Source organism: Typha angustifolia, chromosome 1 (genome assembly GCF_048772165.1).
Source record: "Typha angustifolia cultivar Huaian chromosome 1, ASM4877216v1, whole genome shotgun sequence".
Classification (NCBI taxonomy): Eukaryota; Viridiplantae; Streptophyta; class Magnoliopsida; order Poales; family Typhaceae; genus Typha; species Typha angustifolia.
Genome location: NC_133239.1, coordinates 1176562 through 1190958, shown reverse-complemented (window position 1 = coordinate 1190958; position 14397 = coordinate 1176562). Strand labels below are relative to the sequence as shown.

At 38.4% G+C, this 14397-nt stretch overlaps 3 protein-coding genes across 3 annotated transcripts; all 3 read right to left on the bottom strand.

The window, feature by feature from the left end:
• Nucleotides 1–1316: 1316 nt before the first annotated feature.
• LOC140764438 (putative leucine-rich repeat receptor-like serine/threonine-protein kinase At2g19230) lies at nt 1317–5447 on the bottom strand. The gene is made up of 11 exons (XM_073103012.1): nt 4973–5447; nt 4754–4892; nt 4579–4650; nt 4354–4425; nt 4182–4262; nt 3794–3948; nt 3445–3707; nt 2742–2868; nt 2305–2373; nt 2019–2208; nt 1317–1733 (listed from the first exon to the last, which is right to left on the bottom strand). Exons 1-11 carry the CDS (start codon nt 5331–5333, stop codon nt 1391–1393), a joined length of 1872 nt encoding a protein of 623 aa, XP_072959113.1. The 5' UTR covers nt 5334–5447; the 3' UTR covers nt 1317–1390.
• A 288-nt stretch (nt 5448–5735) lies between these two features.
• On the bottom strand, nt 5736–6572 carry LOC140759573 (probable LRR receptor-like serine/threonine-protein kinase At4g29180). Its single transcript, XM_073096175.1, has 3 exons — nt 6500–6572; nt 5869–6418; nt 5736–5754 (listed from the first exon to the last, which is right to left on the bottom strand). The coding sequence occupies exons 1-3, from the start codon at nt 6570–6572 to the stop codon at nt 5736–5738; spliced, it is 642 nt and encodes a 213-aa protein (XP_072952276.1).
• Nucleotides 6573–7525: 953 nt separating this feature from the next.
• Nucleotides 7526–13288, bottom strand: LOC140764391 (probable LRR receptor-like serine/threonine-protein kinase At1g05700). Its single transcript, XM_073102950.1, has 13 exons — nt 13145–13288; nt 12474–13029; nt 11817–12304; nt 11583–11721; nt 11412–11483; nt 11170–11241; nt 11006–11086; nt 10171–10331; nt 9796–10058; nt 8949–9075; nt 8605–8673; nt 8316–8505; nt 7526–8163 (listed from the first exon to the last, which is right to left on the bottom strand). Exons 1-13 carry the CDS (start codon nt 13230–13232, stop codon nt 7689–7691), a joined length of 2781 nt encoding a protein of 926 aa, XP_072959051.1. The 5' UTR covers nt 13233–13288; the 3' UTR covers nt 7526–7688.
• Nucleotides 13289–14397: the final 1109 nt, after the last annotated feature.

Sequence of the window (14397 nt, the reverse complement as noted above, 5' to 3'; positions counted from 1 at the left end):
AGAGTTCGTGGCAACCACCATCTGGCCCAAATAATTTTTTTTTTCTCTAATCCAGGCATGCTTGTACCGATGATTACGACAGATGATATCCTGTGCTTCGTATTAGCTGTTACTATCTTATTCAAGTTGGGATAACAAGCAAGAGAACAAACTAAAGGTAACTGATTGCATCGAATAAAGCAGAAAACATCTTCTGTCGGCATTTCTGTCAGTCTAGTATCCAGTGCACATTGCATCTGGAACACACTCAAGAGAACAAAATATATACTGATCTATTTGGCGCATGCTCCGTTTCAAATGCACTATTGTGGAGGTTAAACCACCTACCACCCCATGGGTATGGCTTTTACTGCTTCGGTGCTTCCTGAATTTCTGTAATGGCTCCTCTCACTAGCTTTCTCCAAACTCAATTAACTAACTTAACAACAATGGTCACGGTTGGCATCTGTTTGGAAGATTTCAGTACACAAGTGCAAGATCAGCAGCTTTTCAAACAGAATCATGTTGTTCTCCCCGTGCATCCTTGGATCAACGATATCTGAATGATTTCTCTGTCCAGCACCTGCCAAACCCATCTAACTACGTAAACTGTTTCTGGTCTGGCAATACAAGAATTTTCCTTATAATCATCTCCGACAGAAATAGTATAACATAATCACTAAATGTCATTAACTTAACTAAAATCCATATCATATCATACTATAATATATTGAGGATTAGTTATTCAGTACGACATGGATACATGGTGAGATACAATTAAAGATGCAAGGGTACCCTGCCTTCTCTTGCATTACCCCTCCTTGTGGTAAGGTAGCGACCTCGGGCATGGTCCAGGAACGTATTCACTGCCGTATGGCTGATCAGCGATTACTAGCGATTCCGGCTTCATGCAGGCAAGCTGCAGCCTGCAATCCGAAGGGTAATGCAAGAGAAGAATCTTTTAATTATAACTCAATAACCAAGGCAATGAGTGGTTTTGTTGCAGAATTAAGGCAGGTATTTCTGCTGCAATCAGATGTACTTTTGCTAAACTTTCACTTTCTGACAAACATATTACCTTTGAGCTTCGCAGCAACATCAGTACTAAGACCTAACTAATTTGAACGAATGAGTATCCTACTCATCAAGCTCCATTGTTATGAAAGATCTACATCCTACCAACTATATGATCGTTTGAAAAAGCCTTCAACCTCCTATTCATCCTTTGCACTACACAAGACCAAAATTGAAAGGATAAAAATCTTTCCTGGCTCTATCATGATCCTCAATAACATACCGTACATTGAGCTTCGCATATATCAACTCCTCTAACCTCATAAAAGAAAGGATTTCGTACTTTGGTATTATTGGATACATTACAATAATATTGGATACATTACAATCTAGCAAATTACATAGCATGACCTCTCTCATCAGTGCCTTCCAGTTCCAAGCTCTCCTTTAACTGCTCCACAACATCAGTCATGGTTGGCCTCTGATTGGGGGATTGTGCAGTACACTTTAGTGCAAGATCAGTAACTTTCCAGACAGAATTCACATTGTATTCACCTTGCATGCTTGGATCAATGACGCTCTCGATGATTCCTCTGTCAAGCCTCTGATGCACCCAGTGAATTATGTGAACAGGTTCGGTGCCTGACAATATTGGAGGTTTCCCTGTGATGATTTCCAGGAGAATCACACCGAAGCTGTACACGTCGCTCTTCTCACTGAGCTGAAATGTAGCATAGTACCTGCAGATATGGTATATCATATATGCTAAATAAGTCAATTTCATTCACTTACTTGAATACAGCATCGAATATCATAACAGAATACAATGAAAATTAATGCAGCACAGTATTTCTATTAGTTAACTATGTAGAGCAATAAGGTAGGTCAAGATTTTAGTGTAATACATTAGTTTTGGTTTCTGAGCAAATTGTTTATTTGTGGGTCACCCTTTATTTAAAAGTTAGTCTTTTAAATAATTGCTGTAGTCTAATAAGAAAAAGATTAGAAAGATGGAGAGAACATACTCAGGATCCAAATAACCTGGAGTCCCGACCACTGCTGTGGATACGTGAGTGTATCTATCAGAGTCGAAAGCCTTTGACAAACCAAAATCAGCTATCTTGGCCTCTAAATTTGCAGTCAAGAGGATGTTGTTGGTCTTCACATCTCTGTGAATTAGTGGTGGCTTGCATCCCTTGTGCAGATACTCTAGCCCTGCATGTCGGCCATGAGATAAGTTGTAGAAAAAGTAGCAGTGGGGTGAGAAAGGGCGGGAACAAATACAATTTGCACTTTATAGTGCTGGCATACCTTGTGCAGATTCAAGTGTAATGCGAAGCCGCTGTTTCCAACTCAAAGGTCTGCCACCATGAGCTTTGCCTAAAAAGGATCATCAAGAGTGCAAATACTGAGGCAAAACCTTAAAATTGCAACACCATCTGTAATACATCTTGGACTGCGTCAGAGAAATTCAACCTTAAAAAGATAATGAGGTCTACACTCAGCATAATTTGTAATATCCCGTCATCTTTCTAACCTTATAGTTTAACAATTCAAACTAGAATCTCGGCACAAGGTTTTTGTAAGGTGAAAGAAATGTTTTCCTTAGTTTTTCACAAAAGAAATAACAGTAAGAATCAGATGCTTTTATCAATAGGGAAAAGTCAGATCAGAAGGGATTTACTGCATATCACAGTTGAGGCTAAAGGATTAAGAATATCTTATTTAAAAACATAAAAATTAACAACCTGTCAGATGATCTTGTAGGGTTCCTTCAGACATGTACTCGTATACAAGGCCCAAGTAATCTCCATCCTTGCAGTAGCCGATCATTGCAACCAGGTTCTTGTGATGAACCCTCGCCAAGTGCTGGGCCTGCAACCGCATTCAGAATGTTCTCAAATGTAGACAAGACTAAGAATCACAACTCTTAATTCTGGGTGTCAGCATATATGCAGCAGAAAGATCATTGAAATATCAATCGCAATGTGGGATGGAATTATTGCTTCAAGCATTGAATCCAGTGGATAAAATGTTAAGAAAAACAAAGCTTCACAGTTTTGGTCTGAGACGTCACATTCTAAAGAATAGTTGACAAACACTTAAGGAGCATGCAGAAAAGTAGAGTTCAGAATCTGACTTCTATAAATCAATCTCATCAAAACCACAGACTTCCAAGAAAGTTCCCTAACTTGCAGGTTTCATGGATGCTCGTTTATGGCATATATGCACATTTGTGAAGTATATAGTAGGAAACAACAAAAAGAACATCAAGCATAGGTGATGGGGAACATAAGAGTTATGGTTAATAAGCTTTACAGTTTACACATGATATTTTGCTATCAGGAAACATATCATTGCATCATATCACTAAATATATGGCACTCAAGTTGCTCAAGATGCTATTATATCATGTTTGCTCTACACTGGTTCATATTAAGTATTGGCTACCTCTGCTAGAAACTCTTTAACCCCTTGTGAAGATGTATGGGAGCGCATCTTGACTGCAACTTGCGCGCCATTTTCCAAGAAACCATCAAAAACTTTACCGAATCCTCCTTTCCCAATTTCTCGCGAAAAGTTGCTTGTTATGGCAACCAACTCCTTGTATGAGAATTGTCGATTCTCAAGTTGCAATGAACTGTCACCATAATCGCTCATCTCTTTGAAGGGATTATAAATATCTGGTCCCACAGTGATGTATCTAGATAAGCCTTTCAAAGAAAGCAAGAATAAATGAATAAATAAGAGTCATAAATTAATGAAATAGAAAGTACAAAAGCCTTTGTTTTCTTTATACCATTTCTCCTTATGCACACAGTAAGTACCACAACTAGAAATAGCACCATGACAACTACTAAAACAATCACAACAATAAGAATTATGGAGCTCTTCTTCTTTTCCGCTGGCACGCATGAATTATCATTGGCGCAAAGATCTTTATTATCTCCAATCCTATCATTTGAAAAATTAAATGACAACCAGAATAAGATTGAAAGAAACAGAATTAAGACTCTACAATTAATCCAAACTCATGAGTATTTCAGAATCTTCAATCCCAGGGAAATACAAATGGTTTTAGCTGAGCAATTCAAAATTGAATTTTCTTGCATCAAAACATACTGCATGAAGCATAATTTGAAGAAACATCAATATAAAGAGAGAAAAAAATAAATAAATAATCAAACCTTAGTGTTAGTGACCCATCTTGTGATCTCTTAAGCAGACCAACAGGAATTGATCCATTGAGTTGGTTGCTTGTCAAATCTCTGCAAGAAGAAGGTGAAGTTGATACTTGATACAACAAATCTATTTCGCGATTAATAGATAGAATAGCAAGCCCAATATGAGTGAACTTACAGGAATATGATTGATGGCAACTGTGATAGTTCATCAGGAATTGTCCCTGTTAAGTTGTTGTGAGACAAATCCCTGGAATGAAAAATCTTGTGAAACACAAACAACTACCAAATAAAGGTTCTCAATCTTTAGTCTGCTATGCGTAGTTCATCAAAGTAAATAACCAACAAGAGCAATGCTCTAATTTCTTGGCACAAAATTTAGGTAGAATCTGATGGAACTCACAAGTACTGGAGTGATGTAAGATTAACAAAAGATGTCGTTATTCCACCAGTCAATCCACTGGATGTAAGGTTTCTGCAATAAAATTACAATGGCGAAATGTTCTTTTTTAATTCCTTGGAAGAAACAAACATATATAAGACTAACTTCAATGAAATTTTCTCTTTTAAGAACTCACAGAGATGTGATCCTTGGTGGGTGGGAGGTGGCATAGCTACAATTTAATCCATCCCATGCAAAAGCTTTAGGAGAGCATGGATCGCCCATCCAGTTCCTCTTCAATCCATACCACGCCTTTATCGCCATCATGCCATTAACTGTTAGTTGAACTTGGATGAGTTCCCATTTTGAAAATGTGATTATAAAGCGAAATTATCTTGCAAAGATACGACGTTACCGTCTCCGCTATCCGTAGACATTTCGGTGGTATACAGTACGGTGAATACCTCCAGCGCATTCAGGATGGGTGGGAGTGTGGAGTTGTTTGTCGCTGTGATGGATACGTTATACTGGGAATATCGTGAATAGGGGTTGAGACCGTATACGAAGCCCGAATAGAGATAGGGCGGGGATAAGGGCTCCTTATTCCACTTCCAATCGTTGAGGAAGATATCGAACTCTCTCAGGTCTTTCCTGCTGAGGATTTGGAACTCCGCGAAGTGCATTGCGGCTATGAATCCGGGATTTTTATCCTGGGGTTTTGGAGCCCAGTTGAATTGGATTTCGGATGCGTTCACCGGAGTTACCGCGGTTTGCATGACGGCCGAAGGCACCTCGAATTTGTCGTCTTCCTGATTCTGGACGGCAGAATTGGTCGATATCTCGGTCCAGAATGGCGCGTTATTCCATGGTTGCCAAATCCGGTCGTACGGATCCACGGGATACCTGTCGGAAATTAATAATGTATAATTTTTTTCCCCTTCACGAATTAAAGGGAAAAAAATTAGATACATTCTATCCTGTAGTTTGGGCCTTTTTAAGATTTTTCATTATGCAACGTCTTTTGTTTGTAAAATTAATCAAAAAGAAAAGAAAAAAAAAACCAACGATCATTTACACTTTACTTTATTAGTATTTATCATACGGCTTTTATATTTTATTTTTAATAACTTATAAATATTTCAGTTAATTTTTTTTAAGAATCTTTTCTCCTTTTACGTTTACCTCAGTCGAATTTTCCTATTAAAGAATATTAAAGTCATGTTAAATTATAGTTAGATTAACTCCTCTGTGTAGTAACTATATGTTACTTTTAAACTAACGTGTATATAATGTAGGATAAAATTGACTCACCTCATCACCCCGTTGTCGATGGGCCCCGCATTGACCCGGTTGTGAAGGACTATCGACTGGTTTTTATTCGCAGCCGGATAAAGTCCGTAGTTTATCGGCCTCAGCTCCAGGCCAGAGATGAAAGGAGTTCCCATCCCTGTATTAACCAAACAAACTTGTATATAATCATCTTGGATAACAGTGATCACTTCAGCTACAATGGTCGAAGCTGGATCAGAAACGTTGACCGTCTTCCAATAATTAACTCCGATATAGAGATCAAAAGTAACAAGATCATTTAATCTGTCATAGTTCCCGTACAAGAAGGACGCTCTTATGAGGTACTTCAATCCTTTTGTCAAGGATTTTAACGTGTAACAATTCCGCGTTCCAGTTTCAAAACTTCTCACATTTAGATATATCTTCGAAAGGGATGCTCCTCTATACTCTGCTGATGTATCGTAGTTTGCCCCAGTGTCGATGAATAGCGTATCAGAGGTATACGTTATCCCAGTGGTGCTATCCACGTAGGTAGAGTTATCCGGATAGCCACAATCGATGCTCACGAAACCTGCATAAGAGTATCGGATTGTGATTCTTTTATCTGGATACATATGGACAAGAATAAGAACACGAGCTAGAGCTTAATTACCAATACTATCGAGCTGGCTATGAACTCCAGAAATGCTCAGAAAGATTAAGCACCAGATGATCATCCTCTTCATCACCTCTTGAGGGAGTTATGGATGCAATGCTTTGTGGAGATGGATAAGTAGTAGTATTTATACATTGGATATGGGCTCCTAGAATGCTGTATAGCTTATTCTCTACTCTGACTTGTTAATCTTGCCTCTTCGGGCAACTTAGATAATGATTAAGGAATAATCAGCCCTCAAGTAGAAGTAGTTGCATCATGTTCAAAAATAAGAGATTTCTCTTTGTTGCAGTCCTGCAGTGCTAATAGATACAGATTTAGAAGTCATTGGCCCCTTTGGCCGAGAGACATGGCAATGCTTGGAAGTGGAGATAGACTGGAGTAGTTGGAACCACGATAGTAGTTATAATAATAACCCAAAGTGCTTGCGACTTTAATTAGCTCATTATGAGTTGGCTTTTCCCAATGAATAGGATATTAGATTATTCTTCGATCTTATATTCTATACCTTGTTTTTAGATGTCATTATTGCATTGGAGTGGGTATTAAGACAACTAGTTGCATAGAATAAAACAGTTGGTAATGTTTCTAATGGACATATTAAAAGTACTATAACCAAATGAAACAGAGGAAATGACATATTTGAATGGTTCAACATACTGAGAGGAAGGCTATATAGGTGGATCTCGAGTTATAAGCATGTTTCATTCTGTGATATTGCTAGCTTTCTTTTGAGAATAGGAGATACTAAGCAGTAACTTAGATTTCATTAGAATTAAAAAGAAGACTAATCACTGTGTATATGTTTTGATAAAAGTCAGCATCAAGTAATTTAGATTTAGAAATCGATGGGCTTGAGAAAGTCGAAATAAACTGTGGGTGTAGATTATAGATCAGGCCAGTCTCATCATTCTGTTGCATATAAATGGCTGCCATCATCTTGTTATTCTCTTGAGAAAATAATAAAGCTACCCATGCATAGACAGAGTTTCATCGAGACATCCTTGTGAAGTCCAACTGAAACAAGTGTATAAATGAAGAAGAAATTAGTATTTCATCATTACATATTGTACAAGTGACTACATACAAATCATATCAAAGCATGTTCTCAGTCGAAAAATCTTATGAATGAAAGAACAAACGAATTGAGCAACTACACCAAGAGAGAGGGAAAAATAAATCATTCTCATCTCGCTGCAGGGCCATTAGCTGGTGCTAACATTGCCATGTGTTCCATTTCAAATGCACTATTCTGGCTAATTTCGCTAGGCTCGGGGTATATGTTATCACTTCTTGGATTCAGGTTACTACTCCCTGAGTACAGGTTATCGCTCCTTTGACCAGCGTCCTCCAGTTCCAAGCATTCTTTTAATTGCATCACAACATCGGTCATGGTTGGCCTCTCGTTGGAAGATTGAGCAGTACATTTCAATGCTATATCAGCAACCTTCCACACCGAATTTACGTTACATTTTCCTTCCATCCTTTCATCGACAATAGTCTCGATGAATCCCTTTGCGAGTCTCTGGCGCACCCAGTGAATTACATGAACTCTTTCAGCTCCAGGCAATATGGAAGGTTGTCCTGTGATCACCTCCAAAAGAACCACTCCAAAGCTATACACATCACTCTTTTCACTGATTTGGAAGGTAGAATAGTACCTGCAACATATATTGTTACACAATCTCATTCAATTTATTATGTAAACGGGAAAAGTTTCCTTTCATGCAATTAGAGTCTTCTTGTCCTTTATTCAAGATACATACCTAATAGGAATTAGAAAAAACTTGGCAAATATGAAGAAAGGACGTACTCTGGATCTAGATATCCTGGCGTCCCAACGACTGCAGTGGATACATGAGTATTGATATCACTGTTGAAAGCCTTGGACAACCCAAAATCGGCTATCTTGGCCTCTAATTTTGCATTCAAGAGGATGTTGTTGGTCTTTACATCTCTATGAATTAGCGGTGGCTTGCAGCCCTTGTGCAGATACTCCAGCCCTGTATGTCAATAATGACAAGCATTTTATGTGTAAGGACGATGCGAACAAATGTCCTAGAAACTGGTAAGAGCAGAGACTCTTCAAACCACTACCAAACCTTGTGCAGATTCGAGTGCAATATGGAGCCGCTGCCTCCAAGTCAGAGGTCTAGCTCTTTCAGATCTACCTGTAAGAGATCATCATCATATACAAATAGAAGATGTGGTTTATAAGATGAATTGGATAAACATAGTTTTCTCTGTAAAGAACTTTGCCATAGCATTTAGGGGACATATCTAGCCAAGTGCCAGTAATGAGAATTGCTACCTACTAATTGGTTCAAATTGTAAAGAGGCATTCTGAAGACTAGAAGCCACTTTACTGTTAGTTACACATGAATTATCAAGAAGAATTTAAGGTTCTCTGTAATCTCTTAGGTTGTTGTGAAGATAAATTTAAAACCTCTCAAATGATCTTGTAGGGTCCCTTCAGACATGAATTCATAGACGAGTGCCAAGTTATCTCCATCATTGCAGTAGCCAATCATCGAAACTAGGTTCCTGTGATGAACCCGTGCCAAGTGCTGGGCCTGCAACACTAGTTTAGATTAGTGAAATGTCAAGATAATGCTTAAGAGGCACATCACTTCAAGGTGGGACAATATCCAGCACCCATTAGCTATGCAATACAATACAAATGGATTAGATATAACTGCAATCATTCAATCTCGTGGATGAATGATGAAAAGAACACGACCTGATCATTGTAGTCAGTGATACCACAATCTGAAAAGAAGATTCTGCTTGTGTGGAATAACTCCAAATATTCTGTACATAAAGTGGCAAGGCTCTAAATTCCATTATCCTTTCCAACATGAGAGCTTTAGGAACTGCTCTAAGTAAATCATTGGCACAGCAAAAGGAACCCCAAGAGATACTTTGAGTCTTCTACATGCGTCATTATGGACATTGAGATAATATATCAAAGAAAACCATCAACGTAAAGTGGCAATAAGTACAAGGAACAATGGTTAATTAGCTTACATCTACTGACACATCATTTCTGAAAAGAATAAGATGTCATTACCATCTCAATATTGATTTTGTTTTTTGTTTTTTTTTCCATACCTAAATTGTCATAACACCTTTTATGATTGAGTACCTTTTTGCGAGACCTATGACCATGTAGGTTTACTGTGCCAAATTAGACTCTGTTTTGCTTCCACATATAGCGTATATGAGCGTCAAAAGGGATTTGCTTATGAACCACCATAATATATGAAAGAGATAAGTTGATAGAAGTGAATTACCTCAGCCAGGAACTCTTTAAAACCTTGAGAAGATGACTGAGAGAGAATCTTGACAGCAACTTGAGTACCATCTTCTAAGAAGCCATCATAGACAGCTCCAAATCCTCCTTCACCAAGGACTCGTTGAAACTTCTCTGTGATAACCTCCAACTCCTTGTATGTGAATTGGCGATTCTCTAGTTGCAATGAATTATCTGCATAATCTTTTCTTCTTTTCAAGTTATACTCAGACTGTGGCCTCACAGAGGTATTTGCGGCTAAGGCTTCAAAAGTAAACAAAATGAAACACTGTCATTGGAATAGCTAGTGATGACTCACTTTATCTGAGCTAGAAGAGGAAGGAATGCATAAGCATGTTATAACTGTAAGACTTACCTCGCCATTTTCTCATTCTGCAAAGAACAAATATCACAACTAGCAATAGCACTAAAACAATGACTGGAACAATTATAACAGCAGAGATTGCGGAACTCTTCTTGTTTGGCGGCAGCTCACATGAAGTCCCATTTGCACAAAGATTCAGATTATCTCCAACTCTGTCAGTAAAATAATTGTACCATAATTAAATCTCCAATAGAATAGAAAAAAAATGATAGTCCGTGTACAATCTTTCAAACATTTCAAGATCTTCTCGTACTATAGTTGAAGAAGAGAAGATGAGTTGTCGTTTGCATAATATTTTCATTACTCCAACCTGATGGGACTTCATGGTAATTTACATCTCTCTACAGTAGAGGACAGTCTCAGTTTTTTATCCAGATAAGCAAGCTACAATTTGTTGTGCAGTTATGTTGAGAATTTTGCTTTTATGCAGACTAAATATAATTTGGAAAAATTATGACAACAACATTATAAGGAACTCACTTTCCATACTAGCAAGAGCAAACTCAAGCATGTGAAAGAGATCATAAAGTTTCTTCAAGGTTACATTTAAGACTAAAATCCTGTTTTTTTCCATCCATGTGAGATAATTTTGGAGGTTCACACCTTCATCATCCACGGCCTAAACTTATGCTTAGCAGAAAACTCCTGGAGTACTGTCAGCTTAATGAATTCAGAAATCAAGTCTTGCCTCATTGTACCCGGAAAAAAGAATCTACAAACCATTTCCTAGTTGTATCATACATAGATTTCTATCATTGAAATGTTCAACAGTCTCTATGCACGAGCATTATTTCAAAAATTCACAAGTACAAAGAATAAAGCAAACCTCAGTGTAAGTGAACCGTCTTGTGATTTTTTAAGGAGATTAGCAGGAATTGATCCATTGAGTTGGTTGTTTGTCAAATCTCTGCAAGAAGCAAGGTACAACTGATACCACAAATCTATTTCACAGTCAATGAAGAAGATCACAAAAAATATATGAAAACTTACAGAAAAATGAGTGATGGTAATTGTCCTAGAACATCAGGCATTGACCCTGTTAAGTTATTGTGAGACAAATCCCTGAAATGACAGAAGAATCTTCTATTAGGTTGTTGAAGATATTTTCCTTCCTTCAAGTCAATTCTATACTTTTAACAGAATTCAATGAACAGAAGAAGATTACAGACTTTGTGACATCTCGATGATATATTATGAGGGAATTAAGTTTAGTTAAATCCGACAAAACTCACAAGTACTGAATTGCTGTCAGATTCGCAAAAGCAGTCGATATGGAACCAACCAATCCATTGGATGATAGATTTCTGCCATAGAACAAAATCCAAACATTTCAAATTTAACTGAATTTGTCATATACCATCACATCGAAGATAATTATGAAACTCTGTCTTGTGAAAACTCACAGAGTTGTGATTCTTGGAGGGTTAGAGAAAGCATAACTACAATTCACACTCTCCCATGCATAAATCTTAGGAGCACATGGATCACCAATCCAATTTTTTTTCACCTGGTAGCTTCTCTTGATTGCATTAATAGCAATAACTAAAATTTTTTCAGCAAAATACCAAAAAAAATTGAATTGTTAAACAAAACCAACAAAATGAGCAGATAAAAGATCTACTTGGAATAAGCTATACCATCTTCACTATCCGTGGCCAACTCGGCAGTCTGCAATACCATGAATATCTCCATGGCGTTAATGATAGGCGGAAGCGTGGAATTGCTGGTCGCGGATACGAGGATGTTATACTGGAGATATCCTCGTTTAGGATTGGAATTATACACCGTATCCCGATAAAGATACCTTGGGTTTATGGCCTGGTCATACCATGGAATACCATTGAGGTATACCTCGAATTGCCGCAAATCCTTGCGCTTTAGTTTCTGAAGCTCGGCGAAGTGCATCACGGCTATGTACTTGGGATCCTTATCCTGGGGTTTTGGAGCCCAGTAGAATTTGATATCGGTGGAGTCCACGGGTTGGATAGCGGTCTGCATAACGACCGAAGGCACCTCGAATAAGTCGTTATCGGCACCTTGGATAGCGGAACTGGTGGATATCTCGGCCCAGTAGGGAACGTTGCTCCATGGCTCCCAGATACGGTCGTAGGGATCATCTGGGTACCTATTTTGTTACCGGAATCAGCTACAGAAATCTTCTATTTTCATAGCAAATTTCAGGGTTTAAATCGTGAATTTTCTAAGAACAGTGCAAATGTCCCTAACAAAACATAGATCCTTGATAATAATACCTGAATAAAGATTGCAAGTTGACTAAGATTGCTTCCACTCACCTGATCAATAATCCATTGTCAGTCGGCCCAACGTTGAGACGCCTATGAAGATCTACAGCTTGAGTAACATTCACAAATGGATAAACTTCGTTCTTGTTCATCGCCCTCAACTCCAATCCAGAAATAAAAGGAATCCCCATCCCCGTATTTACCATACAAACTTGTACGTAATCATCTTGGATGACAGTGATTATTTCGGCTACAATGGTAGAAGCTGCATCAGAAATATTAACCGTCCTCCAGAAATTAACTCCGATATAGAGATCGAATAAGACCAACTTATCTAATCCGTCGTAATTCCCATACAAAAACGTAGCTCTCACGAGGTACTTAAGACCCTTCGTTAGAGATCTTAATGTGTAACAACTTCGTGTGTCACTTGGAAAACTTCTTAAGCTCCAATACTGCATTGAGATGGATGGTGTTATATACTTTGCTGAGATATTATAGTTCGTCCCAGTGTTAGTATATTGTGTGTCAGAGGTATATGATATCTTTGTGATCTTATCGGTGTAGCTAGAATTCCCTGGAAGTCCACAGTCGATGCTTATGAAACCTGCAAATGAGAATAAGCTTACTTGAAGCGGATAACAATATGCATTATTGATGAATATATAGGTCGGAATAAGAGAACAATAGTGGGCATTATAATTTGGATAGAACTTAATTACCAAGATTATCAAGCTGGCCATGAATAAGTTGGAATAAGAGAAGAAGTAAACACCAAGCCGCAAGCATCGTCGAGATGAAGTATGCCATTGTCACGTATAGCTCGTAACTGATGGCCTCTTCATCTCATGGAGAATAATGGAAGCAGTGCTACGGTTGAGAGGGATAAGTTTATAACTTGCCAATTGGCCTGGATAAAATTAATAAGAAGGTCAATGGGTATAGACTATAGAGGGATGCCATCAGAATATGTGCAGTTAGTGGCAACCACGATCTGATGTGCCAATAACTAGGAGAGAATAAGAATGTACTTATCTGCAGCGGGGATGAATAGAAACCCTGTCCACTTAGCACTGCATATATGGCTCTGTACTTTGTAATTATTTGCTATCCTTTTTCATTGTTGTAATAGAAGATCCAAACCTAGAATAGGTTTGGAGAGAAGAGAAAGGAGAAGAGGAGAAGAGGAGAAGAGAGGATTTTGGTGAATATATTTTTCATCTTAATGATAAAGGGGCATAAGCCCTATTTATACAAAGTCACAGTATATCTAAATAGATAAATAAAATAAAATCAAATAACTCTAATACCCCCCTCAAACTCAAGGTGGATCATAAACTGAGAGTTTGCTAACTAAATACTCAAAACGCGGAAGAGGAAGTGACTTCGTGAAGAAGTCAGCAATCTGCTCCTCAGTGCTAAGGCGATGGAGAGAAATGATGCCAGCTCGATACTCCTGACGAGTGTAGTGCATATCGACTTCAATGTGCTTCGTCCTCTCATGAAAAACAGAATTTTCAGCGAGCTTCTTAGCACTATCATTATCGACATAAAGAGGAGTTGGGAGGGGCAATGGAACACCCATATCATTAAGGAGGCGACGGAGCCAAACAATCTCTTTAGTCACCGTACATATAGCACGATACTCTGACTCAGTACTAGAGAGAGACACCACATTCTATTTCTTGCTGCGCCAAGAAATTAAGGAGTCTCCCAGAAAAATACAGAAGCCAGTCGTAGACTTCCGATCAGACTTGTCACCAGCATAGTCTGCATCGGAATAAGCCCGCAGAGCTAAAATGGAAGTCGATGGCATGAAAAGAGAGCGGATAATGGTGCCACGAAGATATCGAAGAATACGAATAAGAGCAGCATAGTGAGCAGTTTGAGGAGCCTGCATGAACTGAGTGACAAGACCAACTGCATGAAAGATATCAAGCCGGGTAATAGTTAGATAGACGAGTGCCCCGACCAG

What these genes read in the sequence shown, in the direction of transcription:
- LOC140764391 (XM_073102950.1), bottom strand. Translation starts at nt 13,232, where the DNA reads ATGGCATACTTCATCTCGACGATGCTTGCGGCTTGGTGTTTACTTCTT. An exon ending in GACAATGGATTATTGATCAG is followed by an intron (nt 12,305 to 12,473) that starts GTGAGTGGAAGC and finishes GTAACAAAATAG; the next exon opens with GTACCCAGATGATCCCTACG. An exon ending in CCAGGATATCTAGATCCAGA is followed by an intron (nt 8,164 to 8,315) that starts GTACGTCCTTTC and finishes TATATGTTGCAG; the next exon opens with GTACTATTCTACCTTCCAAA.
- LOC140764438 (XM_073103012.1), bottom strand. Translation starts at nt 5,333, where the DNA reads ATGCAAACCGCGGTAACTCCGGTGAACGCATCCGAAATCCAATTCAAC. An exon ending in TTGCCATCAATCATATTCCT is followed by an intron (nt 4,263 to 4,353) that starts GTAAGTTCACTC and finishes TTCTTCTTGCAG; the next exon opens with AGATTTGACAAGCAACCAAC. An exon ending in CCAGGTTATTTGGATCCTGA is followed by an intron (nt 1,734 to 2,018) that starts GTATGTTCTCTC and finishes CCATATCTGCAG; the next exon opens with GTACTATGCTACATTTCAGC.
- LOC140759573 (XM_073096175.1), bottom strand. Translation starts at nt 6,572, where the DNA reads ATGAAGAGGATGATCATCTGGTGCTTAATCTTTCTGAGCATTTCTGGA. An exon ending in TAGCCAGCTCGATAGTATTG is followed by an intron (nt 6,419 to 6,499) that starts GTAATTAAGCTC and finishes ACTCTTATGCAG; the next exon opens with GTTTCGTGAGCATCGATTGT.